The sequence below is a fragment of the Oncorhynchus mykiss genome, chromosome 8, assembly GCF_013265735.2.
Source record: "Oncorhynchus mykiss isolate Arlee chromosome 8, USDA_OmykA_1.1, whole genome shotgun sequence".
Classification (NCBI taxonomy): Eukaryota; Metazoa; Chordata; class Actinopteri; order Salmoniformes; family Salmonidae; genus Oncorhynchus; species Oncorhynchus mykiss.
Window position 1 is genome coordinate 52,968,039 of NC_048572.1, and position 27,572 is coordinate 52,995,610.

Here is a 27,572-nt window from a genome sequence, read left to right on the forward strand (position 1 = left end):
GTTTATAAGGGGTGCAAAGGCGAGGTGAATTATTGCACACGCGCACTTCACAGAGGAAGAGTCCCTAACGGAAATATGCAGATGAGCTAGAACGCGCCAATAGGATCTCGCTAGCTCGTGCTTTGCTCTGCCCACCTCGTTTCTTGTTCTGCCCACAATCACTCATTAGTTCCCGTTGGAAACGACAGGCTGTGGTCTATCTTGGTTTAGTTATAGAAATAATTGCTCTCCCTCGAGCGGGTATCATCAGCGTCTAGGCTCGAGACTAGTTAGTTATAGTAGTACCCCCACCGAAACAGGTAGGCTAAAAATGATTTTACTTACTTGAATTATCTATTTACACGCCACCCGTCAGTTTGAAATATAATACGAATTAACAGGCTGTCATTCTTATGGTCATATAATACACATGTATATTTTGTCATATAAGTCGCTTAACGACATGAAAGTGAGCCAACTTGCCTGCCTAGTTAGCTAACGTTAGCTTGCTAGGGGGTTTCCATTAGTTACCACAGCCACAAAGTACAAATAAAGTAAAAATTAATGAAAACAAAAATTTGCTTTTTGGTCTTATATCCTTATAAGGGATAAGCAAACGCAGTGTGGTTAGGTTTAAAGTCTAATTTTAAGAAGATAAATTGTAGAAATAGGCGGGGTTTATGACTTTGTGGCTGTGGTAACTAGTAACGATATTTGCTAGTCCTGACCAAGAGACTGCCATCTTGCGTTGATCTGGGGTAGGGGTTTCAACACCTTAGGCCTTTGCACAAAAAACATTTAGGCTTTACAGTATGTTTACAATTAAGATATTTTATGAGGTCTAGTCAGGCTACTGGCATTTTTTTTTTAACCTTTCTTACAATCTCTCCCAGTTGCTGCAAACCTAGGCAGTACCTATAAAGACTTTCCTGTTGTGGCAACATTGTCTGTCTCCTTGGTGCCCTGAAATGCCTGCCGGTGTCTGCTGCATACAGCGCGTTCAGAAAGTGTTCAGACCCCTTGACTTTTCCCACATTTTGTTCCATCACAGCCTTATTCTAAAACAGATTAAATACCCCATAATGCCAAAGCGAAAACAGCAGAAATACCTTATTTCCATAAATATTCAGACCTTTTGCTCTGAATACTTTCCGATTGCACTGTATACCATGATTATGTCTAACTTTGTAATTCTACAGATGACTGTTGCATAGGCCTACATGACCTAATGAGATGTTGGACTCAGAAGACTGCACTTTGTCCCTGGATAACCTCTTCTTTGAGAGGCCAGTTGTCCACAAAGTGTGAGTCGTCAGAAACAACCTGCATCCCACAGTAATTCCCCACTAGATTTTCTATTTAGCGAGAGCAAAGTTCCTAGCCATGTTAAGCTTTGCTTAACCCTTTTCCTGCCCTCCTCCCATCTCCAGAAAGCCACTTTGTCAAGAGCAGAGTTCTTGGCAGTTGGAACCCCCTCTGTCCCTCTCCCAGATCCCAGCCACTCAGGACATCCAGAAAGAGGCAGAGGGTCTTTCATCATTCAGTAAGTGGCATTTGAAGTGATTAAATCATTTGAGTAAATTCAGTCAATACTGTAAGCGCCAGTTTCCCGGACCCGGACTAAGCCGAGTCCTGGACTAAAATGCACTTTCAATGAAAATGATATTTTGAAAAGGAATTTTAGTTCAAGACTAGGCTTAAACTGGGTCTTGTTTTAAGTCATGTCCCTTCCTGTCAATCATTGCATTATCATGTCGTCTATCAAATCCCTTTCTGACCATCTCCAATGCAGGTTTCTCTCAGAAGTCCAACAAATTCCTTCCCCCTTTGAAAAGAGCAGCTGACGGTGATGGTTTCACTCCCAAGAATAACAAATTAAATCAGAATACCAGTGATGGAAGAAAAGAACCTGAGGCACAGGGCGGGTGTGTCCTTTGGTCTCGGGAAGACTTCATGAATAAATCCCAGGATACCACAAAGGTTAGAGGTCGAACTAAAACCCCACATGAGTCTGGTCATGCACTGGAGCAGAAACATTTCCCTCTGGAGTTCAGCCAAAGCCCACCTCTACGGAGAAGGTAAGCCGTTCAAGTGAAACTAATGAGGGTGCATACTGTGCATTCAGAATACATAGTAAATGTCAGTGTCCCCCATCATGTGTCTTTATCAGATACTATTGTTTTGAAATGTAATGGCGTCCGTCAGAGCCCTTCTGAAATGGCACCTTCTTTATCAAATACATGGCTGTACTAGTTACATCATGATATGTGGGATATCACTGTAAGCACTTATGATCTCTCTACCTATAAATTAAATAATCTCTTTGTTGTTACAGTTTGTTCAAACCTCCCAGTGGTCAGGTGTTGAACAGCAGTGCAAACTCAATCAGAGGCCTCAACCAGGCACGACCCAGAGTGCAGCAAACCTTCGACCAGGTTTCTATGGCGACAGAGCCTCGGCTGGCAAAGCAGTCGGCAGCAGGCTCCGGCCCCCTCACCGATCTGGGACCGCCTACAGCCCGGGGACCACCACAGAAGACACAGGACAAGGGCACCAAGAGGGCTCATGTTCTCCCCATGACACCCCAACCCCTTCACATACAAAGTAGTACCGCACAGACTGAACCCAACACCATGTCTGTGTTTATATATATATAAATCATATACATATTGCTATGATGAGGTGTTGTAGCTGAAGAATGTACTCAGATGTAATGGTCATGGCTGCAGCCTGTCACTGTTCGTTAGAGCTTGATGAGGTGAAACTAGGTGAGCGCTACCCAATGCCCTCTTTGCTGTAATGACAGAAAAATACCACTAGGGGGTGGACAATATCTGCCATTTTGACTGGGGTTGGGTTACCACTGTCAGTGCGAATATAAAATGAGATGTCTATGGATTTGTTTGCATATTAGGTACTTCTGGGCCTGGGATACTCCGACCAATCTCTGAAATCCGTATCCTTTCGCATCTGTTTTATCATCAGTAATAACACAAGGAATGAAAAGTTAATGAATACTTGATTGATGCATGCTTGATGATGACTACATGAAATCTAAGGAACAATTGTGGGCTGTTTGTTGGGTGTCCTTAATCAAATGAACACAGCTGCTAAATTTAGATCGGTCTTCAAAGAGTTCCCTTACTTCAACTACGTTCAATCAAAAGCCCTAGATGACGTAAGCATTCAGAATTGTCATCCAATTAAGAACAGCAAAACAGTATCCTTGAGACATTTTTATGAGCCATGTATGTTTTGTAGGTTCTATACACGGGTAAGAACTTTGTGGCTTGTGCTCCTACGGGCTCTGGTAAGACTGTGCTTTTCGAGTTGGCCATCATCCGCCTACTGATGGAGACCACAGAGCCCTGGAGAAACGTCAAAGCTGTGTACAGTAAGGCCCTCCAATTACAGTACTTAGTATCCTTCTCAAAAGCACTAGGTAAAAAGCACATTAAGACATTAAGAGCTGATTCATGCTACAGCCTGTATGCAGTCTTGATATCTGGTTTGTTGCTGACATGTAAGTAATTTATGACCTGACTACACCAATACATTCTACGTGTTAAAAATGTAAATTGATAACATTTTATAAAATGAAAACTGTATGATGAGCTGCATTGATTGAGAATGCTTCTGTTGTCTTCAGTGGCCCCCATCAAAGCTCTATGCAGCCAGCGCTTTGAGGACTGGAAGAACAAATTTGGGCCTCTGGGCCTGAGCTGCAAGGAGCTGACTGGAGACACAGAGATCGACGACTTCTTTGAGATTCAAGACGCCAATATCATCATGACCACACCTGTGAGTGACACCGTATCCCAGTGTACAGTATATTGTATGTAGTATAGCCTGTCACCGCGGACATTTTTATTTGTGTGTAATATGTAGCGCAATGAAGTGGCTGATCCTATGACCATAGCAGATGTGATTTCCATGTCGCAATAGGGGTTTGTTAGTGATGTGAGGATGGATAAATTCAGTTGTATCGAGACAATTCACGACCTGCAGTCAAATTACCTAGTGGCCTCATGGGTGGATTCTTATTAATATTTTTCATAATTAGTAAAAAAAAAAAAAAAAAGACACAAATCTGGTGTTTCTATGTCAAATTGTTTTGTTATATTTCAGTCTTCTGTGATGTATATTTAAATTGTAATATTGGGATGGGAGCTCAAAATGGAATACATTTCAACTCAATATCTGACATGGTACAGGTGTTTGTTTGTTTAAGCCCACAACCATGTGTGATGTGTATACTTTTGTTTCAAAGTAGATTTGTAGATTTGTTTAAGGCTACCAATAAACACTCTGTGACCTAGATTTAACCCACTGCAGGAAAAGGTTAACACTTTATTAACCAGTTCAAAATAAAGCACAGACACATTTCTGTTTCTCGCAGGAAAAATGGGACAGCATGACGAGGAAGTGGAGGGATAACTGCCTGCTGCAGTTGGTCCGGCTTTTCCTTATTGATGAGGTCAAGTAGATACGTTTTTAGTATTTGATGTTCGGTTCAAAATTCCCTCCGGTAGGACTACAACTATTTTCAGTACTTGGCCAAATAACACTCTGAAACAGCTTGGATAGAGTGAAACATTCTTTATTAACAGATTGTGATCTATAGAGGGCTTGCAGATGCGTCATGTTGGGAAGACCAAAGTCAGTCTGATGGAAGTCCTCCAATCGTCCACATGGCTGGCTGCGTTTTGCTACCACCGGAAACTTTGGGAATATTGCCCATTATTTAGTTTGTCTAAGGACCCAGAAAACGGAGGCAGTGGGAGAACCTATTCAAGTAAGTAAATCTATTTTGAAAATGATCGAAAACGATGTATTATTAGCTAGCTTGCACCAGAAACATAGTGTGCAGGGTCACTCAAATGAGCTGCTAACGTAATGTTTGCTAGTTAGAAAAGTTTACATACTGTATAGCTAGCTAAGTAAAATTAAATGTCACCAGCTTGCTAACTTCATATTATCTAGTTAGCTAGCTATTGTGATGTATTTATTGTTGGAACTCTAAATGTATTTGTAGCGAGGTAACTAGCCAACAGCCATGGAATAGGATTAGCTATCTGTCGCTGCTGTCAGAGAATGGAGAGTAGGCTACTCTGGATAGGGCAGGTACCTTTGTGGGAGGACATTTTTGAACATATTCTCCAGTTCCAGTCCCCAGCTTTAAAAAAAAAACTAAGTATAGAGAGATATATCTACATAATATTCAGTGCTGTCTAATTTGAGGATAATGCGCCCTGTTACTTTGTAATGTTTTCTGTCCTCAGGTACAAAGAGCTGTGAAACCCTGTCTGCAGATGGTCCCAAGAGAATAAGGGGCCATTCTTGTATACCATGGATTATATGTGTACCTATGTTCGCAAATTTAGTGAACAAAAATACAGTATTTGTCACACAATGTATAAACCTATTACAACTGGAGCAGGCCAACCCTGCTGGGTGTGCAGGCTTTTGTTTCAGCCCAACACTGACACACCTGATTCAAATCCAATTTTATTTGTCACATACACATGGTTAGCAGATGTTAACAATTCTCCAACAAGTACCTAATACACACAAATCTAAAAGGGTGAATGAGAATATGTACATGTAAGTATATGGATGAGCGGTGGCCTAGCGGCATAGGCAAGGTGCAATAGACGGTATAAAATACAGTATATACACTACCGTTCAAAAGTTTGGGGTCACGTAGAAATATCCTTGTTTTTAAAGAAAAGCACATTTGTCTGTTAAAATTGATCAGAAATAGTGTAGACATTGTTAATGTTGTAAATGACTATTGTAGCTGGAAACGGCTAATTTTTGATTAAAGAATAAATAAAACTGGCCTTCTCTAATACTACTTGAGTATCTGGAGCATCAGCATTTGTGGGTTCGATTACAGGCTCAAAATGGCTAGACACAAATAACTTTCTTCTGTTTTGACATGAACAATGTCTACACTGTATTTCTGATCAATTTGATGTTATTTTAAAGGACAAAAAATTAGCTTTTCTTTCAAAAACAAGGACATTTCTAAGTGACCCCAAACTTTTGAACGGTAGTGTACATGTGATATGAGTAATGTAAGATATGCAAACATTATTAAAGTGGCATTGTATGAAGTGACTAGTGATCCATTTATTAAAGTGGTCAGTGATGTAGACAGCAGCCTCTCTGAGGTAGTGATTGCTGTTTACCAGTCTGATGGCCTTGAGATAGAACCTGTTTTTCAATCTCTCGGTCCCAGCTTTGATGCACCTGTACTGACCTCGCCTTCCGGAGGGTAGCAGTGTGAACAGGCAGTGGCTCGGGTGGTTGTTTTCCTTGATGATCTTTTTGGCCTTCCTATAGGAGTCATGGAGGGCGGGTAGTTTGCCCCCGGTGATGCGTTATGCAGATCGCACCACCCTCTGGACAGCCTTGCGGTTGAGGGCAGTGCAGTTGTGATACAGCCCGACAGGATGCTCTCAATTGTGCATCTGTCAAAGTTTGTCAGGGTTTTGGGTGACAAGCCAAATTTATTCAGCCTCCTGAGGTTGAAGAAGCGTTTTTGCGCCTTCTTCACCACACTGTCTGTGTGGGTGGACCATCTCAGATTGTGATGTATATGCCGAGGAACTTAACTTTCCACCTTCACTGCTGTCCCTTCGATGTGGATCGGGGGGTCCTCCCTCTGCTGTTTCCTGAAGTCCACGATCATCTCCTTTTGTTTTGTTGACGTTGAGTGAGAGGTTGTTTTCCTGACACCACACTCCGAGTGCCTTCACCTCCTCCCTGTAGCCTGTCTCGTTGTTGGTGATCAAGCCCACTACTGTTGTGTCGTCTGCAAACTTGATGATTGAGTTGGAGGCGTGCATGTCCACGCAGTTGTGGTTGAACAAGGAGTACAGGAGGGGGCTGAGCACGCACCCTTGTGAGGCCCCAGTGTTGAGGGTCAGCAAAGTGGAGATGTTGTTTCCTACTTTCCCCACTTGGGGGCGGCCCCTCAGAACGTCCAGGATCCAATTCACAGGGCGGTGTTGAGACCCAGGGCCTCCAGCGTGATAATGAGCTTGGAGGGTACTATGGTGTTGAATGTTGAGCTGTTGTCGATGAACAGCATTCTTACATAGCTATTCCTTTTGTCCAGATGGGATAGGGCAGTGTGTGGACGTCTGTGGACCTGTTGGGGCGGTATGCAAACTGAAGTGGGTCTAGTGTGACAGGTAAGGTGGAGGTGATATGATCCTTGACTAGTCTCTCAAAACACTTCATGATGATAGAAGTGAGTGCTACGGGGGAGTAGTCATTTAGTTCAGTTATCTTTGCCTTTGGTACAGGGACAATGGTAGCCATCTTGACGCATAGTAGTCATTTAGTTCAGTTATCTTTGCCTTTGGTACAGGGACAATGGTAGCCATCTTGACGCATATGGGGACAACAGCCTGGGATAGAGAGCGATAAACACAGCATCAATGTATCGAACATAATTAGTTAAAAATCAAGTGTGCTATTGCTGGCCTGGAACAAGTCTGTTCACCCAGTAAATCAGGGGTCAGTTGAGCGAGGTTAGCCACTTCTGGTATTGACTTTTTTTTTGTTCCCTTGAAATTATGCTTTAATAGCAATAGCCTGCTTGTTACTAAAATGTCAAACCTTTACATATGAGTTAGCTTACTTGTACACTTTGAAATTATATGAAATAGTATTGATTCTTTGAAGTGTTTAAAGTTTTAATTGTTAAGTTAACTATTATTCAAGAATAACTAGTGTCGATGTTGATTAATCACAGTTCCCAATCCTGCAATAAAGAGGGGACTATGTCTCTAATTTGTGTTGTTTGTGTTGTATTCTCAAATTAACAGTACCTTTTTGTTCAGTCATAAGCTCTCCAATTAGTTTTAAATTTTTAAGTTCTCAATTTAAAAACAATACCAGTAGACAAAGAATGAAGCTAATCAGTTATACTAAATTTTGTACTTGCCTTGTGCTGTGCAAATCCAACCATTGTGCAAATCCAACCCTTGTAATCTCGGTGGAAGCAGGTAATGGGATCCTTCACTTCAAACACACACAACTACTACCACCAAGTTCAATACCAGATACTTTTCTCCCAGAAGGTCTGAGTGGCTACACAGCAATTGCATTGTCTCTGCTAAATGTGTTTAAATTGTAAAAGAAAGAAAATAGTTGGGCTATAAGAAATATTTTTAATTCAATGGGGCTAGTCAAAGCATAGATGACAACACTTTTAATTTCACCCATACAACAATACAGCCTATTATTAAAGTACAGTATGTTTACAATATCATAAACAATAGTATTTTACACGCTCCAAAGGACATTTTATATATCCACATGGTCTAAGGAGGCACTTTTGTCATGAAGACAAGGAGAAGGCGCTCTACTCAAATGACACAACAGGATTAATTGAAATTGTCCAAAGCACAGCATATGGCAACCATCTCGTATAACTGAGCGATGTTTCCTAAAGTAGTAGACGCTGATGCTGCTCTTGATAAGAGGTCAGCTGGTGAACCTACAGTAGTACATAAACCAATTAAAAGCACCCCTGATGTTAGAATAGCACCTATTTAGGTCAACTATACCACCAAGGCTCTTAATTGTTCGATTGTGTTTAATTCATTCAGGTGTTTTAGTGTCACATAAAGATTAAATCTATTGTTGGGATGGAACAACGAATAGTCAACAAGGCAGGTTGTCCTATCCCATTGAGACCTCTGTCCTATGATGTAATGTCCACACATTTTCCCTCTTATGAATAAAGTTCTCAACAAAATATCATTGGTTTATCATATTAATATTTTGGAGTTATTTTGGTCAATAATTGTCCTCCAAGCTATATGGACGTCATGTGTTACAATTTGCATCTCCCCTTTTCATGGTCATGGCTAGAAGGGATCAAGCTTTTGTCAAATTAGTGTCATATTCTAGATTACATGGTTGCATTCGAGACAAGGTCGTTTTTCTTGATCTGTTGTCAGTAGAGTAGGCCATCGTATCAAATACTATTCTGCTAATGTCTCCAGTCCTATAAAGTGTAGAAGAATTGCATCAAATGTATATCAAAGGCCACATTTTTTCCCGGTGCTAAGCGTTTATTTATAGCCTAAATTATCACTATCCAATCTACTCATCACATTAGGAATAGAATACTTACAATAGTCTGCAAATGCAATGATAGAGGCATGCAATCCCTTGTTATAAAGCTGCCTTTCTATGGTGAAAAATTGCTTCCCCAAAATGTGAAACTCACTACACATGCTAATAGCTAGACTACAAGCTATCTAGTTAGCTACTTTTGGGTAACTTAGTGTTGTTAACACCTGGATAGCATAACAGCTAAACTAAATTCGAAATTGGTCAGACTTGATTTACCAGTGATGAAATGATCGTAGCAGACCCTGTACTGAGAGCTGTCTGGATTCAGGTATTGACGGGCAAAAAGGTTTCTTCGCATTTCTGACAGCTCTCGAGTCTTATCTCATTGGCGTAACCAATTGTGTTGCATGATTGCGGGGAACATATTTTTCCCCCGTTGTCTTTCCTGCCTTGTTAGAGCAGCCAACGAATCCACAGAAAATGACCGTGGTGATGAATCAACTAGTTTTAGGCACTGTTATCGTGCAGATTGAGGTAGCAACTCGTCTGTTGACGGAATTAATTCGGTGGTCTTCCAATAATGGCCGCCAGGAGGCATCGTATGTCAACTGCAAGCCCTCTAATATCTGTCTATTATTGTGTCATACATGTGTTAGATTGACAACTAAATATAATCCATCTTGGCTCTGTGTTTCCAGGTGCACGTGGTGAAGGACCCTATGCGCGGAGCCACACTAGAGGTGGTGGTGAGCAGGATGAAGGCGGTCCATGCCTACCGTGCAGCAGAGAACCCTCAGGAGGATGTATCCATGAGATTTGTGGCCGTCTCCGCCACCATCCCCAATACCAAAGATGTAAGTGGCTGAGGGTCAAAGAGGGGTGATGTCACACTTTGGCCATATGCAAATACTCTAAAGAGACTTCCTTCACTATAGTCATTCTTTCCCTTTCTGTTCATCATTTGCCATTCTGACACATGCATCTCCGTGTCTTGTTATGTTGTTATTATGTCCGCAGTCCTGTCTCCTTCAGACAGAGTAAGGAAATAGGAAAGGCAGGAGCTCAATAGTATTGCTAGTTACTGATTATCATTAAACGGAGCATTTATTTGAAGAAATTACTTCTCCTTACTGGTTCAATGGTTTGGCATGGCAGATAGCAGACTGGCTGTGTGACGACAGAGACCCTGCTACTTGTCTGGAGATGGATGAGAGTCACAGACCGGTGAAATTGAGGAAAGTAGTGCTGGGTTTCCCCTGCAACAGCAACCAGACTGAGTTCAAGTTCGACCTGTCACTCAACTACAAGATGGCCAACATCATCCAGACCTACTCGGACCAGAAACCAACACTTGTTGTGAGGAACTCTCTTTGGGTCTCTGAAATGTAGACTTGACCAGTACCATATTTATACGTTTCAGTAAGTATTGTCATTGTTAATATTTCACACATAGGATTTTTTTTAATATATTTTTTTAACAGTTTTGTTCAACAAGGAAAGGAGTCCAGCAGTCGGCCACTGTTCTGGCCAAGGATGCCAGGTTCATCATGAGTATTGAGCACAAACAAAGGTTGAGCTACTTCCCTTTTCATTATTTAGAGATCTACAGGTATTCAATACACATGTCCTGCTGTTTAGTTTGATCTGATTGAATTGATGGAATCCTCTGTTTGCAGGTTGGTGAATTATGCAAACTCTCTCCTGGACTCAAAACTCAGAGGTCGGTGGAGAGTTTATAATCATTTATATTCCTTCTCTTCTGTACCATGTAGGCAAACATTGCTCATTGATTTGAATATAGCTATTTTGCGTTAGAAATGTGAAATTACTAGCCCAGTGTTTTCTCTTTTCCAGACTTGGTGTCGTTTGGAGTTGGTTTCCACCACGCCGGAGTTGACGTGTCAGACAGGAAGCGAATCGAGGAGGCCTTCAACATGGGAGACCTGCCTGTGCTGTGTGAGTATCTGCGTCGTTCCATGAGTAGAGTACACGCTAAAACAGTTACAGAGTTGAATTGCTGTTCGCCAGACATTGGGAGATTCATTCACCTTTCAGCAGGACAATAACCTACAACACAAGGCCAAATATACAGTGGAGTTGCTTAACAAGAAGACAGTGAATGTTCCTGAGTGGCCGAGTCAGATTTTCAAGCAGATTTATGTAAAAACTGTATGTCAAGACTTGAAAATGGTTGTCTAGGAATTATCAACAACCAATTTGAAGAATTTTTGGGGAAAAAATATTGCCAAATATTGTACAATCCATGTGTGCAAAGCTCTTATTAGAGACTTATCCAGAATGAGTCACAGGTGAGTCACTCAGCGCTGTAAATAATTATGTAAATTAGATATTTATGTATGTAATTTTCTAAACATTTGCATACATTTCAAAAACGTTTTACTTTCTCATTATGGGGTATTGTGTGTAGATGGGTGAGGAAAAAACATATATTTAATCCATTTTGAATTCAGGCTTTAACACAGGAAAATGTGGAATAAGTCAAAGCTGGTTCTCCTCTTTTTGGCAATTTTCTGGGGTTTTGTGGTGGAAATCTGAGAATAAGAGAATAACACTTCCCATAGGCTAGAAATGTTTAAAAATGAAATATTTTTCTTTTTTTTAAGCTGTTACACACAACAAGCTTCACAAGGGGATTATGGCTGGTTGAAGATGAAAACTGTAACCCTGTTTACGGTCAACCCAGTTAGTTTCATGGCACTTACTGAAGTCCTTTAATTTAACCCCTTGAGACGGGAAAGCATGTTTTTTATGAAGTTGAACATCTGCTATTTATGAGAGAATGTTAAAATGAGATTAAATGAATAGTTGTGTTTTTTTTTGTATGAAGTTACAGTACTTAAAATGTACTCTATTCGTGGAACGACCCTTCTATCCTCCATTACAGGCCAGCCATATGTGTTACCAGTCACAGTCATGCCAGTAGAGAGGGTTTAATAAAGATTAGTGTCAAAATATACTGTGGATGTGGCTAAATATAGAAAAGCTTTTCATTATCTCAGCCTATATTTAGTGCATCCTTCACCGGCAATCTTCCTCCATACTTCAGGATCAGAAACATTATTGACCTTAACATTGTCATGGCACATGTTTATGTAATATGAAATACCAAATAAATATTGTGTGAAGTTATTGGGGAAATGTCTCAGTTACAACTAGTACTCTGGCGATGGGGGTGAACCTGCCAGCCCATCTGGTGGTAATCAAGTCCACCACGCACTACATCGGGGGCGCCTGTGAGGAGTACAGCGAGGCCGACATGCTGCAGATGATTGGCCGAGCAGGCCGGCCACAGGTACGGAGCACAGACAAACCCTCAAGTAGCCCCAGACTCCCAGCATGCTTAGCTCGTCAGTGTACTGTACAAGTGCCCAGTCTTAAAACAGCCCTTTTTGCATCTTTTCAGTTGCTTTGTGAACTGTTTGTCTACCGCTCACAAAAAGCATAACCTCTATCTCCAGCTTTGCCTTCGATGTCTCCTCTCTAGTTTGATACATCAGCGACCGCAGTGATCATGACCAAGACTCAAACCAAAGACAAGTACATGCAGTTCATGAATGGAGCGGAAATCATCGAAAGCAGGTATGGGGACATTACTTTTTACAGACCACCAAAACCTAATTCGACTTAATTTTGTGTTAAATGAATTTACAGGTGAAGTCGAAAGTTTACACACACTTAGGTTGGAGTCATTAAACCTCGTTTTCAACCACTGCACAAATTTCTTGTTAACAAACTATAGTTTTGGCAAGTCGGTTAGCACATCTACTTTGTGCATGACAAAAGTCATTTTTCCAACAATTGTTTACAGACAGATTATTTCACTTATGATTCACTGTATCACAATTCCAGTGGATCAGAGGTTTGCATATACTAAGTTGAAGGTGCCTTTAAACAGCTTGGAAAATTCCGGGAAATGATGTCATGGCTTTAGAAACTTCTGATAGGCTAATTGACATTATTTGAGTCAATTGGAGGTTTACCTGTGGATGTATTTCAAGGCCTGCCTTCAAACTCAGTGCCTCTTTGCTTAACTTCATGGGAAAATCAAAAGAAATCGGCCAAGATGTCATGCCTTGACCATAGAGAGCCCTCGGGGTTCTCTATGGTGTTTTAGGTCAAGGGGGTTTCTAGGTATTATATTTCTATGTTGGTGTGTGTATGGTTCCCAATTAGAGGCAGCTGTCCTTTTTCACACCTGCTATGTGGGATATTGTTTTGTATGATTGCCTATGTGCGCTACGTATTTCACGATCGTTATATCTTTGATGTTTTGGAAGTTTCACTATCTTTAAAATGTGGAACTCTACTCATGCTTCACCTTGGTCCAATTATTCATACGACGATTGTGACAGAATATCCAACCTAAACAAGACCAAGCAGCTTGCCCAGAAGGTGAAGGAGAGTTGGTCATGGGAAGAGATATTAGGTGGATGCGAGACTCTTCCTTGGCGGGAGTCGCCGAGGAGTAAAGGAGGACAGCGACGACGCCGGGGTCCGCAGCCATAAACAACCCAAGGGCAACCCCAAGATTTGTTTTGGTGTCCAGTCCCGCTCCATGGCCGGATCCGCGGTCTGAGCGGGTGCTACGTCCCGCACCGGAGCCGCCACCGACGCTAGTTGCCCACCCTAACCCTCCCCATCTAGTTTCAGGTTTTGTGGTCAAAGTCCGCACCTTTGGGAGAGCCCTCTGGGTTCTCTATGGTGTTTTAGGTCAGGGCGTGACTAGGTATTCTATTTCTATGTTGGTGTGTGTGTGTGTATGGTTCCCAATTAGAGGCAGCTGAATATCGTTACCTCTAATTGGGGATCATACTTGGTGTGTCCTTTTTCCCACCTGCTATGTGGGATATTGTTTTGTATGATCGTTATATCTTTGTTGTTTTGGAAATTTCACTATCATTAAAATGTGGAACTCTACGCACGCTGCGCCTTGGTCCAATTATTCATATGACGGTCGTGACACAAGACCTCAGAAAAAAAATTGTAGACCTCCACAAGTCTGGTTCATCCTTGGGAGCAATTTCCAAACGCCTGAAGGTACCACCTTCATCTGTACAAACAATTGTATGCAAGTATAAACACCATGGACCACGCAGCCATCATACCGCTCAGGAAGGAGACGCGTTCTCCTAGAGATTAATGTACTTTGGTGTGAAAAGTGCAAATCAATCCCAGAACAACAGCAAAGGACCTTGTGAAGATGTTGGAGGAAACGGGTTAAAAAATATCTATATCCACAGTAAAACGAGTCCTATATCGACATAACTAGAAAGGCTACTCAGCAAGGAAGAAGCCACTGTTCCAAAACCGCCATAAAAGAGCCAGACTAGGGTTTGCAACTGCACATGGGGACAAAGATCATACTTTTTGGAGAAATGTCCTCTGGTCTGATGAAACAAAAATAGAACTGTTTGACCATAATGACCATCGTTATGTTTGGAATGTATTTGGCTAAAGTGTATCTAAACTTCCGACTTCAACTGTATATGATACTTGTGTAGAGGATGGTGATGGTGATGTCCTTTTGTTTGACCACTCAGCCTGCATACCCACCTGGTGGAGCACCTGAACGCTGAGATTGTCCTCCACACCATTTCAGACGTCAACATGGCCCTGGACTGGATCCGCTCCAGCTTCCTCTACATCCGAGCTCTGAAGAACCCCAGACACTATGGTCAGGGAAAAGGAGAGACACTGGACAGACCCCGGTCTCTATTAGTATTAGTCAGCAAATGTACAGCATGGATACAGCATTATCATGGGTGCTAGTCTATTACATTACAGTTATTAGCCTGTGCTTACATCTCACAACATAGTGTCAAACAGTTGCTCAAAAGACCTGAGGACATACAGTACCAGTCAAAAGTTTGGACACACCTACTCATTCAAGGGTTTTTCTTTATTTTTACTATTTTCTACATTGTAGAATAATAGTGAAGACATCAACACTATGAAATAACACAAATGGAATCATGTAGTAACCAAAAAATGTGTTAAACAAATGAAAATATTTTTTATATTTGTGATTCTTAAGTAGCCACCCTTTGCTTTGATGACAGCTTTTCACACTCTTGACTGGTACTGTACATGAGGAGAAAACAACTTACTGTCCGTGCGTTTTTATGCAGGCTTTTCCACTGACTTGGACCGATGTGGAATCGAAGCCAAATTGCAAGGTGTGGCATTGCTGTTTTTGTCTTTGTTGTATGGACTTCTTATCTGAGAAGACAGAATATCTCCATCACGATAGCATTTGTGTGACTGAAGAATCTCTCTCCCCATCCTGCTTCAGAGCTCTGTCTGAAGAACTTGAATTCCCTGGCCTCCATTGGTCTGATCTCCATGGATGAGGATGTTAACATCAAAGCTACAGGTTGAGAGCGGCTGACCATTTTGGTTCAAGAGGCTACAATGGCCATTTACTGTTTGTTACATTGTTTATCGTCAGAAGTGTAAAACAACGTGCAAACCCTGTACATGTTTGGTGTTATTCAATGATACAGATAGATGTCTCCTTAATCTTGGCATATTTCGGATTTCATCAGGGGAAGGGGACATTTGACCCATAGACTTGCATGTGCTTTCCAGCATCCCAAAGCCGTTAACTGAAATCTGTTATATCCTTGACATGTAATTGTGTTCATCCCGTACAGAGGCAGGCAGGCTGATGGCAAGGTACTGTGTTGCGTTTGACACCATGAAGCAGTTCAGCAAGGTGACAGGCACTGAGACCTTACCTGAGCTGGTAGGTATACAGTAACACTGTAGCGTCTCTCATTATGCACATACACTGTTTATATTGAGTGTCTGTATTGTGTTGTTTGTGGCGTTTGTGTTGTTTGTTACACAGGAAATTTGAATAGATGAGTTGAGTAGATTCTGTATTCCACTCAAATGGAAGCTGGGTCTTCTTCACACAGATAGAATTGATGGTGAAGGGCAGAGAGTTCACTGACGTGCAGCTGAGAGTGAACGAGAAGAGAACCCTGAACACGTTGAACAAGGACAAGAACAGGATCACTATCAGGTTTTAGTGGAATTCAATACATGATATTCCAATCAAATGCCCTGAAGATGGTGTAAATGCTGATATCTGGGCTTTTGTTTATCCAGGTATCCCATGGAGGGAAAGATCAAAAACAAAGAGATGAAGGTGAACTGGTAGGTCAAGCAGAGACCCCTACAGTGTACCAGCATGAGAAAATGGAGGGTGACATTGGAGAAGGCCATGTATTCTCTTTGGGTGAATCTCAAAAGTCTTTCCTTGAACCTTGGGTCTTTTCCTCCCTTACGTCTTGAGGCGGAGACGAGGAATTAGGCACATGAGGAATCAAGGAAAGACCTTTGAGATTCATCCCTTCTGTCTCTCTACCGGTCTTCCCCCTCAGTTTGATTCAAGCCCAGTTTGGCTCCATTCCAATCCAAGAGTTTGGACTTGCACAGGACACAGGGAGAATCTTCAGAAATGGAGTCCGAATCAGCAGATGTAAGTAATCAATCACTTCACATTAACAATAGATGATTAGCATTGAGCCTCATTTGATAGACAACCTTGATAGACAACGCTTGAAAAACACTCTTCAGTAAGATAATGTCTGTGTTTTGAACTACATTAGGCTTGGCAGAGTTCCTGAACCAGCGCTCCAAGACAGGCTTCTCTGCTCTACTCAACTCCCTGATACTGGCCAAGTGCTTCAGGGCCAAGCTGTGGGAGGACTCTCCTTACGTCTCAAAGCAGCTGGAGAAAATAGGTAAGGAGACATAGTACTGTCAATGCTTGTAGAACAGTAGTAGGTTATCCTACTGTTGCTACGAGACCACAGGAGGTTGGTGACACCTTAATTGGGGAGGACGGGCTCGTGGTAATGGCTGGACGCGAAATAATGGAATGGTATCAAATACAGCAAACGCACGGTTTCCACGTGTGTGATGCCAGTCCTTTCGCTCCGCTCCAGACATTGAGTTTTCCTCCCCTCACCAGCCTCCACTGTCAGACACCCCTTTTACAAATGGAGTGGCTGCAGTTCCGACATTTTTTTTTTCCTCCTGCACATTTATATATTCTCTACTTCACGCACAGAGAACAGGCTACTCAGGCGAATGGGGCTTGTTTAGTCAAGCTAGATCAAAGCCGAATCAATGTCTGCAAGGTCACATAAAGATAGTATTCTACATAACAGAACCCAACATAATAGCATAGTGTAACATTACTGGAAGACTGGAAGCATTTCACTGTAAGCATTTTCTCTCATGTGGCCAATACTGAACAGCGCGCCAATACTAGGAAAATACACAGGTCGGCTAAGCTACAGTTTGTTAACGCCATCTGCTCCGGAATTCGCTCACTGTACATCATTCGCAACAACACTGTAGGCTACTTCGAAGCAACACGGTGTATCTCAAGAAGATCTAAATGCGTATCGCCATCAAACTGATTGAGATCAAATGGTCGGTATGCAGATGCCACATCCGCAGCCTTTTAAAAACCCATTGACCAACTGATTTTGTTCCCAGACAAATCAAAGTCATGAAAATTGCTGTAACCATAGACATATGACACTGAGATTGAGTTGCTAAAAACTGAGATTTTATTTATAATATCATTTTATATATATATGGCTGTAACAACACAGATAACACAGATATCTGATCCAGGGTTGTCTCTGTCGACGGCCATGGTGAACGCTGGGCTCACCACCTTCAACAAGATAGAGCAGACCAACGCCAGGGAACTGGAGCTGGTGAGAATAGCATCAACTGAGAATGACTGTAACTAGAAAAGTCATTAAACAACACTTTTTGTCTCGATATCTCCAAATGGTTTATTGACATTGAGACCAACATGCAGTGTCACGGCTTTCGATCAAATCAGTCAGTTAAAAGACCTTTTTACATCGACAGTTGTCACAATGTGCTTTCACGTACAATAAAAGCAAATATTTGTTGTCCGTTTATGTTTTCTAGATTGTCAACAGACATCCTCCGTTTGGAAACCAAATCAGAGACGCTGTCATGAATCTACCCAAGTATGAAGTTAGTTTGGAGCAGGTAAAAATGTTTGCTTTGGTGGAATTGTAGTTTGAACGGAAATGGTCATCAAGGTGAATCGTTGTAGAAATATTTGGTAGCAGGACGTAGCAGAATATTTTCCATACTTGTATCATTTAACATCAATGAATACATCTCCCCCACAAGCTTTAATTTCGTTTTTATTTTTCACGTTTTAGCTTCCAAGATACAACATCGCCACCGCAGAGATTGTCGTGACTGTGAATGTGAAAAACCACGAACAGCTACTGTCAAAGAGAACCACTCATGACCACCACTATGTCACAATGATCATCGGGGACTGTGACAACAACGTGGTCTTCCTGCAAAAACTCACGTAAAGATTAGGACTGGCATTTCCAGAAATGTCGTCACACACAGACACGACCTGATACACACATGCATAGAGGCACACTTTACCTAAAGCTTGTAGGTGGAGACAGAACATATTAAACGTGTATTATAAAACATTTTAAAGGGTCATACATGCTTATAACAAGTTATAAAGCATTGTACCTGCAGGCTTTAAGTAAAATGTTACTGTCATACACTTATAGAAGGAAAACAGTAAAGGAAAGAGAGCAGAAGAGAGGGAGAACATGAAAGGGAAAGAAATATGTAAGGGAGAGCGACTGTATTGTGTGTTCATCCAGAGACTTGATGCTGTTGAAGTCGGGAAACTGGTCAAAGAAGATCGAAGTGGCGAAAGCCTTCAAAGGAGAGGAGATCAGCGTGAATCTAATCAGCTCAGAATACGGTCAGGCAGTTAACTGTCAGGATTTTACGTTTGTCATTGTTCAAAATACACTTGTACAAACTACATAAAACTTCTAAAAGGCAGTTTAAGTCTAATTAAATTGTTTCAGTGATAATTGTAAAAAGTAAGAATATACACCTCCTTCTATTAACTACTCTGAGATCTTCCTCTCTGCAGTGGGGTTGGACATTCAGCAGAAGTTTAGTGCCTTCTACTCTGGACCAAAGAGGTACGGAGGTGAATCATTCACACCTGAGCAACATGACACTATGCACATAGCACAGGCTGACGCTCAGAGATCACAGGGTGCAACACAGAGAACACAGCCAACAGGTCAGCAAACACAGGCTACGGCACAGAAGAGAAACTCCACATCCACAGAAAAGGGTAGGCTGATTTTACACCAAACATTAGAATGCTTTGAGCTATTACTAAGTTGTACTTGCAGACTCACAGGACTGTTTTTGTTTTTGTTTTGAAACAAAATGTGCAATATCTTTTTTTTCCCGCTGAAATTCCGGTTCCTCACAACCAGTTCCAGGCAAAAGACAATGTAACCACTTCTGCAAAAACAAGGATCAGTGTGGCCACGACTGCTGTGAGTCAAGTTTTTAGTCCTCAAAAACTGTCCATTCCATTTCTCAATTGACACTTAGAATAATTAAAATGTTTGATTAATGTATTATAGTGTACAGTGCATTCAGAAAGTATTCATACCCCATGACTTTTTCCACATTTTGTTGTTTTACAGCCTGAATTCAAAATTGATTACATTCAATTTTTTTAAACACTTTTCTCATCGATTTACACACACTACCCCATAATGACAGTGAAAATATGTTTTTAGACATCTTTGCAAATTTATTTAAAGTTAAATACAGAAGTGTTCACACCGCTGAGTTAATACTTTGTAGAAGCACATTTGGTGGAAATTACAGCTGTGGGTCTTTCTGGGTGTGTTCTAAGAGCTTTTCACACCTGGACTGTGCAACATTTACCCATGTATTATTTTCAAAATTCTTCAAGCTCTGTCAAATTGACATAGATTTTCAACTCGCCCACTAAGGAACATTCACTGTCTTCTTGGTAAGCAGCTCCAGTGTAGATTTGGCCTTGTGTGGTAGGTTATTGTCCTGCTGAAAGGTAAATTCATCTCCCAGTGTCTAGTGGAATGCAGACTGAACCAGGTTTTCCTCTAGGATTTTGCCTGTGCTTAGTCCTTAACGATTACAAGCATACCCATAACATGATGCAGCCACCACTGTGCTTGAAAATGTGGAGAGAGGTACTCCCTAATGTGTTGTATTGGATTTGCCCCAAACATAACACTTTGTATTCTGGACAATAACTTAATTGCTTTGCCATAAACAGAATGCATGTTTTGGAATATTTGTATTCTGTACAGGCTTACTTCTTTTCACTCTGTCAATTATGTTAGTATTGTAGAGAAACTACAACATTGTTGATCCATCCTCAGTTCTCTCTTATCACTGCCATTAAACTCTGTAACTGTTTAAAAGTCACCATTGCCCTCATGGTGAAATCCCTGAGCGGTTTCCTTCCTCTCTGGCAACTGAGTTAGGAAGGATGCCTGTATCTTTGTAGTGACTGGGTGTATTGATACACCATCCAAAGTGTAATTAATAACTTCACCATGTTTAAAGGGATATTCAATGTCTGCTTTTTTTCCATTTTTACCCATCTACCAATAGGTGCCCTTCTTTGTGAGGCATTGGAAAACATTCCTGGTCTTTGTGGTTGAATCTGTTTTTTAAATTCACTGCTCTACTGAGGGACCTTACACATAATTGTATGTGTGGGGTACAGAGATGAGGTAGTCATTCAGCAGTCATGTTAAACACGTACTGCACACAGAGTGAGTCCATGCAACTTATTATGTGACTTGTTAAGCACATTTTTACACCTGAACTTGTTTAGGCTTGCCATAACAAAAGGGTTTAATACTTATTGACATATTGAGTAAACTTTTCTAAAAACACACAGTTATTCCACTTTGATATAACGGGCTATTATGTGTAGGCCAGTGACAAAGAATGTAAAATGAATACATTTTTTATTCATGCTGTAACACAACACAATGTAGAAAAGGTCAAGGGGTCAACTTCCTGAAGGCGCTGTATTTTCATATCCTAATTATGTTTCCCAGGTCAAAATGGAGTGCCGGTGGTTCTGAAGAGACCTATGAATCAGCATTCGAGTTTCTCCTCCTACCTCCAAGACCTGAAGACCAGGAGTGATACACTGACGGAGACTCCAGTCAAACGCCTCAAAGTGAGAGAATACCTGACAAGAACTGCAGCAGTCCTTTAAAATATAACCCCTTTGGGCTGAATTCTAACTTAAGAGACTCACACAAGACTCATTCATACTTTGGCATAAATCATGCATTGAAATCTAAGGCGTGACATGTTTTAGCTTTTTTAAATGTTTTATGTGTCAACTGAATTTGTGTTTTGTCTGCCTGTTGCTTGTTCCTTTAGATGAGAATGAGTGGTAGGACTGGGGCTACGAACATTCAGCACTTTTCTTATACGCCTGCTGCTTGTAGGTACATACACTCTTTTTCCACATCCAAAACATACAGTTCATCAGGTTGGAGTTTTTTAAATTTTTTAAGTGTTTACCTTATTTAACTAGGCAAGTCAGTTGAGAACAAATTCTTATTTTCAATGACAGCCTAGGAACAGTGGGTTAACTGCCTTGTTCAGGGGCAGAACAACAGATTTGTACCTTGTCAGCTTGGGGATTTGAACTTGCAACCAACGCTCTAACCACTAGGCTACCCTGCCGCCCAGAGTTAATTGATTACCAATGCAAACTGTATCTGACACTTTCCTCATCTTTTCTTAAAATGTTTTGAAGGTTTGTAGGTAATCATTACGGCGCTTCAACAATACAACAGAGTGTGGAATCAGCTGAGGACTTTGCAACGCCCCAAGAGATGGCATATCTTGAGAACTATGACCATGGTAGGTTTAGTATCAGAATCCCTCTAGAGAAGAGATGGGCAACTTTGATGGGGTGGGGGCCACAAAAAATCTGAACTCATCATAAGGGGCCGCAGTGGCTCGTGTGTCTGCGTACCCTCATCCATACCCACACATGCAGTCAGAGCTGGCCCTAGCTTTTTAGTGGCCCCCCAACTCGACAGTGAGATAAAAAAATATATGTTTTACAGTTCATTTCCTGCAATCCTACACATTTTGCCATGGGCGTAGAGAAATATTTGGAGTTTTTAATACGATATCTGAGTGAAAGTAACTAGCAACATCAATGGGGGTGTCCCAGTGTGTAATTTGACCATGATTACTACAAGTTTAGATAGCTCTCCACTAACTTACCAATCTATACTGAACAAAAAATATAAACACAACCTGCAACAATTTCAACGATTTTAGTGAGTTACAGTTCACATAAGGAAATCAGTCAATTGAAATAAATTCATTAGGCCCTAATCTATGGATTTCACATGATTGGGCAGGGGCGCAGCCATGCCCACCCACTAGGGAGCCAGGACCAGTCGGTCAGAATAATTTTTTCCCCACAAAAGGGCTTTATTACAGACAGAAATACTCCTCAGTTTCATCAGCTGTCCGGGTGACTGGTCTCATACGATCCAGCAGGTGAAGAAGCCGGATGTGGAGGTCCTGGGCTGGCGTGGTTACAGGTGGTCTGCGGTTGTGAGGCCAGTTGGACGTACTGCCAAATTCTGTAAAACAACATTTAAGGTGGCTTATGGTAGAGAAATTAACATTCAATTCTCTACCAACAGCTCTGGTGGACATTCCTGCAGTCAGCATGCCAATTGCACACTCCCTCAAAACTTGAGACATCTGTGGCATTGTGTTGTGACAAAACTGCACATTTTAGTGGCCTTTTATTGTCCCCAGCACAAGTTGCACCTGTGTAATGATCATGCTGTTTAATCTGCTTGTTGATATGCCACAAGTGTCAGGTGGATGGATTATCTTGGCAAAGGAGAAATGCTCACTAACAGGGATGTTTTAAAAAATGTGCACACAAAATGTGAGAAACATTTCTGGGATCTTTTATTTCAGCTCACGAAAAATGCAACTAACAATTTACATGTTGTGTTTATATTTTTGTTCAGTATACATTTTCTTTGCTTTCAGTGACTGACATAACAAGAGAAAAGATGCTGATGCACAACCAAATTTCGAAAATTGCACCTTGTGTATTCTACTATTGTAACTCTTTACTATTTATATTTGACTACTTTTACTTCACTACATACCTAATGAAAATAATGTACTTTTTACTACGTACAATTTCCCTGACACCCAAAAGTACTCAGCCATTACATTATGAATGCTTAGCTGGACAGGAAAATGGTCCAATTCACACACTTATCAAGAGAACATCCCTGGTCATCACTACTGCCTCTGATCTGGTCGACTCACTAAACTTTGTTTGTAATTTATGTCTGCGTGTTGTATTGTGCCCCTGGCTATCTGTACAATTAAACAATTTGATAATGGTGCCAGCTGGCTTGCTTAATATAAGCAATTTGAAATGATTTATACTTTTACTTTTGATACTTAAGTATATTTTTGCAATTACATTAACTTTTGATACTTACGTACATGTATATGTAAAACCAAATACTTTTAGACTTTTACTCAAGTAGTATTTTACTGGGTAACTTTCACTTTTAATTTAGTCATTTTCTTTTAAGATCTACTCTCAACATATTTCTATTAATTATTCATTTTGGGGGGGGGGGGGGGGGGGGGGGGGGGGAATTGATCGACAAAAAAGGGGCCATGCGGGCTGCCAGTATACAGCAGTGTGGAAAAGTAATGGTGGTTAATGGACGCTTGAGAGGAGTAACTCAAAGGATATCTCTCTACAGAGTATAATGACTACCTGGAAGACATATATCAGACAATGGGAGAAGAGGAACCACCCCTACAAACCCCTACAGAGTCACAAAGTAGGACTTCTCAGTTAATAAAACTATGTCATACTATATTTTTATTTTTTTACAATCATCCCATGATTCCAAGTCGTACTCCCTTGTAGATTCAATACTGTATGCACATCATATTATTTTCCAGTAGACTACTTACTTCAAACACTGCAAACAGACATACATTTTACATCAACATCTCTCAACATTAATCAACATCTGTGTTTTCAGGCACTTCAATGTGGAGGAAACCCAGTGCATACAACGGAGGGTCACTCAGCCACAGCACCCCCCAAAGCCAGGGCATGGGTTACTCCCAAAGCCACAGCACTACTCAAAGCCAGAGCACGGGTTACCCACAGAGCCACAGCACCCACCAAACCCATAGCATGGGTTACCCCCAAAGTCATTTCCCCCTTCAAAACCAGAGTAGGGAGGAAACCCAGAGTCACAATACCCCCCAAAGCCAGACTAGCGGTTACAGCACTCCCCAAAGCCAGAGCAGGAGTTACTCTCCGAGTCCCATCGTAGACTTGACCGATGACAGTGGCTTCCTCTCGTCGTCACACACCCCCAGCGTGACCTTTGACCTGGGAGACGAATGGGATGATTTTGACGATGACAACTTAGTTCACGCCAGTGAGACATCATGCACCACTGTAGCTAACACTCAGGGGATTGACCGTGACAAGCTGAAAGGTATTCTACTACAGAACATCCAGGGTTTGAGTCAATTTAATTAAAATGCTGTCAATTCAGGAAGTAAACATTCATTCCAATTCTTCCTCATTGAAAAGAATTAAGAAAAATTGGAATTGAAATCAGAATTTCACTTTACTTCCTGAACTAACTGAATTGAAATAGAATTGACCCCAACCCTTTGTTCATCAATTACAGTTTGATTGGTAATTTTAATCTGATCTTCAATTAATTATGAAATGATGGACATGTGTTTTCAGGTCACTCAACGCCACTACCATCCACTTATGTACAACCCAAACCCCGCTTCACTGTGTCCTGTGCCCCACTCAGGTAAGTTCTACTTGTACCAAACTTCACTGTGTCACAAGATGTCAAACCACTGTCATTACACTGAATTAAATCGATATCAAATTAAGATCCTATATCTGTAAATACTTGACAAATGTGTCCTAAACTAAATGATTATCAATGTAAAATGTCATGTTTTATTTGTGTGTCCAAGGTCAACCTCCCCAGTTATTCCTCAGATAGCAGTTACTAGTCTCTCAGTCAGACCACATAACCTCCAGGCTTCTGCTCCCTGGAGCCACTCTGACAACAAGGCCACAGTGAGTTACTAACTACCCCTAGCAACTCAGTTGACTTCATCTCAATGCTGAATCTGACATCAAAATTAAACTGACGACAAAGCCAAGGCTTCTGTTATGATATTGAATGAAAAGGTTTTTACACAAACCACATTATTTTAAATGTTTTAGCCCATTTGTTTCCAAACACATTTGAAAAGTAATATTTTCCATCTGCAGAGGACATTCAGTGAACCCTCTGTGAAAGCACCCTCCTTCACAAAACAGACTGATACAAGCATGGCTCCGCTGGGAGGACAGTTTGATTTCTTCTCAAAGACGACTACCCCAAACAATGGCAATGCGACTGGCAAAAGGTAAGGAGGAACTATAGCGAAAGAATAGTTCATTTCCTTTACTTTTTATCAATACAACTTGTAAGCAGATTATGCATTAACTTTATATCATTGATAGATAGCATGATTCCTCATCATTGCAGGCTCCAGGGAGAGGACAACAGCAAGGAAGTGGATGCATTCATGGGTATATTTGATGGACTATTTTAGAAGTGTTTATAGTTGTATGGACAGGTTCCATGACAATGTTTCATGTTACTGTGTATGTTATACTTTATTTATACTGTTTGCTGTTTGAGATGAACTGTTAGATTTACTGTTGATCCTATTTGAAAATGTTTCTATCATTCAGGAGTAGGAACATTCAATCATCATTAGCAGGTGGTCAAAAAAGTATTATATATCTATGTACTTAATTGAATAAACACAATATTTATTCAGAGGAAGTCTGAGGGGATTATATCTAAATATTATAATTTTTATATTGACATCTAGGAAAGTATCAAACCTTAAAAACGCGTGTGCGTGGACAATCCTATGAGTGGAGTGTTTCCACATGATATGGGTAAAGTTTAATGTGGTAGGGGGGCTGGCGAGTGGTATTTCGTTTTTTGGGGGGGTAGAAGTTAGTAAGGAATTATTTGGTTTTGAATGTTATTTTCATGGTTGTATAGAATTGGGCAGATCATGATTGTTCGTACACAGTGGCGATTTTAGCATACAAGTCTTGGTGGGGAAAACTCAAATGTTATTTTTTGTTGTTATTGTTGATGCATGCCAGCAAAGCCACTACACAACACTAAACAATACATTAATTGCACTATGACGGTGACACACGGTGCCCACAAACTGTTAAGGCCTACATAAACCTGTCCCAACAGCAGAGCTTTCTTTCCAGCACAATGGAGTGAATCCTTACCACTGCTACACCTGGTCATCAGCGGAGCCTTGTCTGGCAGCGAAACAGTTAATTCATTCTCATTTACTGCCTTTTTTTAAAACATAGCTGATATGGCTGACTTGCAACAAGTGTGGTTTCTACGGACAATTGAGATGTACAAACTATGGCATAAGGGAACGATAAGAGGCTATACGTAATTTCAATTAAGACTTTAATGAGCAAGCTAAGACGGATGTTGTCAATAGAACTATTCTTTCAGCACTTTTGAAATATACAGTGACAAAATTCAGAACATGGGGCGTTCTTACAGAATTATCACTGTACACCAAGTCAGAACCGTAGGATAAGTAAAGGGGGCATATAAGAAGACAGTATAGAAGACAGTATCTTACAATATTCGATGATGACATTTCTCTAAAACAGGCTATATGATACATGTGCACCACCAAGTCAGAACAGTAGGCTAAGTTGTGAGGGGGAAAGGGACCAAATTATTAGGGTGAGGCACATGGGCTACTAACAGCTTACTACACAACATATACTTAGTATTACTTTCTTAAACACAGTATACATATCCCCTTCACATATTACATAATTTCTGCAGCAGCATATAAGACATTTTTGGACTTTGTTGTGCAGTGCCCACTTGAACAGGACAGTGGCGCGGCAGTTATTCTTGTGGTCAAATTTTGTAATCAAAGTCCGGCATTCTCTGGATTTATGGTGCTTTCAAGACAACTGGGAACCCGGGAAAAGGTTGCTCTAAAAAGAAGCCCAATATCCCTTGGAATTCCGAGTTGGATGACTGTTCAAAACTTATTTTCCCAGTCAGAGCTTGTTTTTTCCGGGTTCCCAGTTGTCTTGAACTCACTGAAGTCTGAGATTTTCCTGTTCCTATTTTTTCAGTTGTTTTGAACATGGCAGAAGTCATGCAGGATTGACAGCATGGCAAATGTATTTAACATTTTCTGGCCCATGGTGTTGCATGTGAATGTTTATCCTTTTAAGCTTGGAAAAGAGACTCTTAAACCCAGACTTCACTGAATAGCAGGCTAGTGATTGCTTTGCAACGCTTACAGTTATCCACTGATTCCTTCCAAACCACTCATTGTTGAATTTCTGATTTCCAATGGCCAATGAGCACCGATACGGGGCGCAGGTAGCCAAGTGGTTAGAGTGTTGGGCCAGTAAC

General features: G+C 41.0%; 1 protein-coding gene across 4 annotated transcripts; it reads left to right on the plus strand.

Moving 5' to 3' along the window:
- Positions 1-157: 157 nt before the first annotated feature.
- hfm1 (helicase for meiosis 1) lies at positions 158-26,351 on the plus strand. 4 transcript variants are annotated; one of them, XM_021612894.2, is made up of 40 exons: positions 158-299; positions 1,179-1,283; positions 1,410-1,522; positions 1,772-2,057; positions 2,315-2,583; positions 2,894-2,935; positions 3,087-3,157; positions 3,241-3,373; positions 3,629-3,780; positions 4,379-4,456; positions 9,777-9,932; positions 10,234-10,434; positions 10,560-10,648; positions 10,755-10,798; positions 10,933-11,034; positions 12,246-12,391; positions 12,584-12,678; positions 14,640-14,773; positions 15,228-15,275; positions 15,392-15,472; positions 15,753-15,844; positions 16,020-16,126; positions 16,213-16,260; positions 16,488-16,585; positions 16,716-16,850; positions 17,755-17,840; positions 18,064-18,147; positions 18,327-18,484; positions 18,801-18,904; positions 19,082-19,291; positions 19,440-19,502; positions 21,072-21,196; positions 21,406-21,473; positions 21,788-21,894; positions 23,799-23,879; positions 24,087-24,554; positions 24,815-24,887; positions 25,060-25,165; positions 25,364-25,500; positions 25,623-26,350. In XM_021612894.2, the coding sequence occupies exons 2-40, from the start codon at positions 1,213-1,215 to the stop codon at positions 25,687-25,689; spliced, it is 4,728 nt and encodes a 1,575-aa protein (XP_021468569.2). In that variant the 5' UTR covers positions 158-299; positions 1,179-1,212; the 3' UTR covers positions 25,690-26,350. The 4 variants fall into 4 exon arrangements, with proteins under 4 accessions (XP_021468569.2, XP_021468572.2, XP_021468570.2 ...); XM_021612895.2 differs by having other exon boundaries at positions 166-299; positions 1,194-1,283; XM_036985649.1 differs by having other exon boundaries at positions 186-299; positions 2,315-2,747; positions 25,623-26,351.
- The last annotated feature ends 1,221 nt before the right edge of the window (positions 26,352-27,572 follow it).

Coding starts and splice junctions, on each gene's coding strand:
- hfm1 (XM_021612894.2), top strand. CDS start 1,213: ATGTTGGACTCAGAAGACTGCACTTTGTCCCTGGATAACCTCTTCTTT. Junction 1,523..1,771: donor AGAGGGTCTTTCATCATTCA/GTAAGTGGCATT, acceptor TCTCCAATGCAG/GTTTCTCTCAGAAGTCCAAC. Junction 21,895..23,798: donor TCTTGAGAACTATGACCATG/GTAGGTTTAGTA, acceptor ATCTCTCTACAG/AGTATAATGACTACCTGGAA.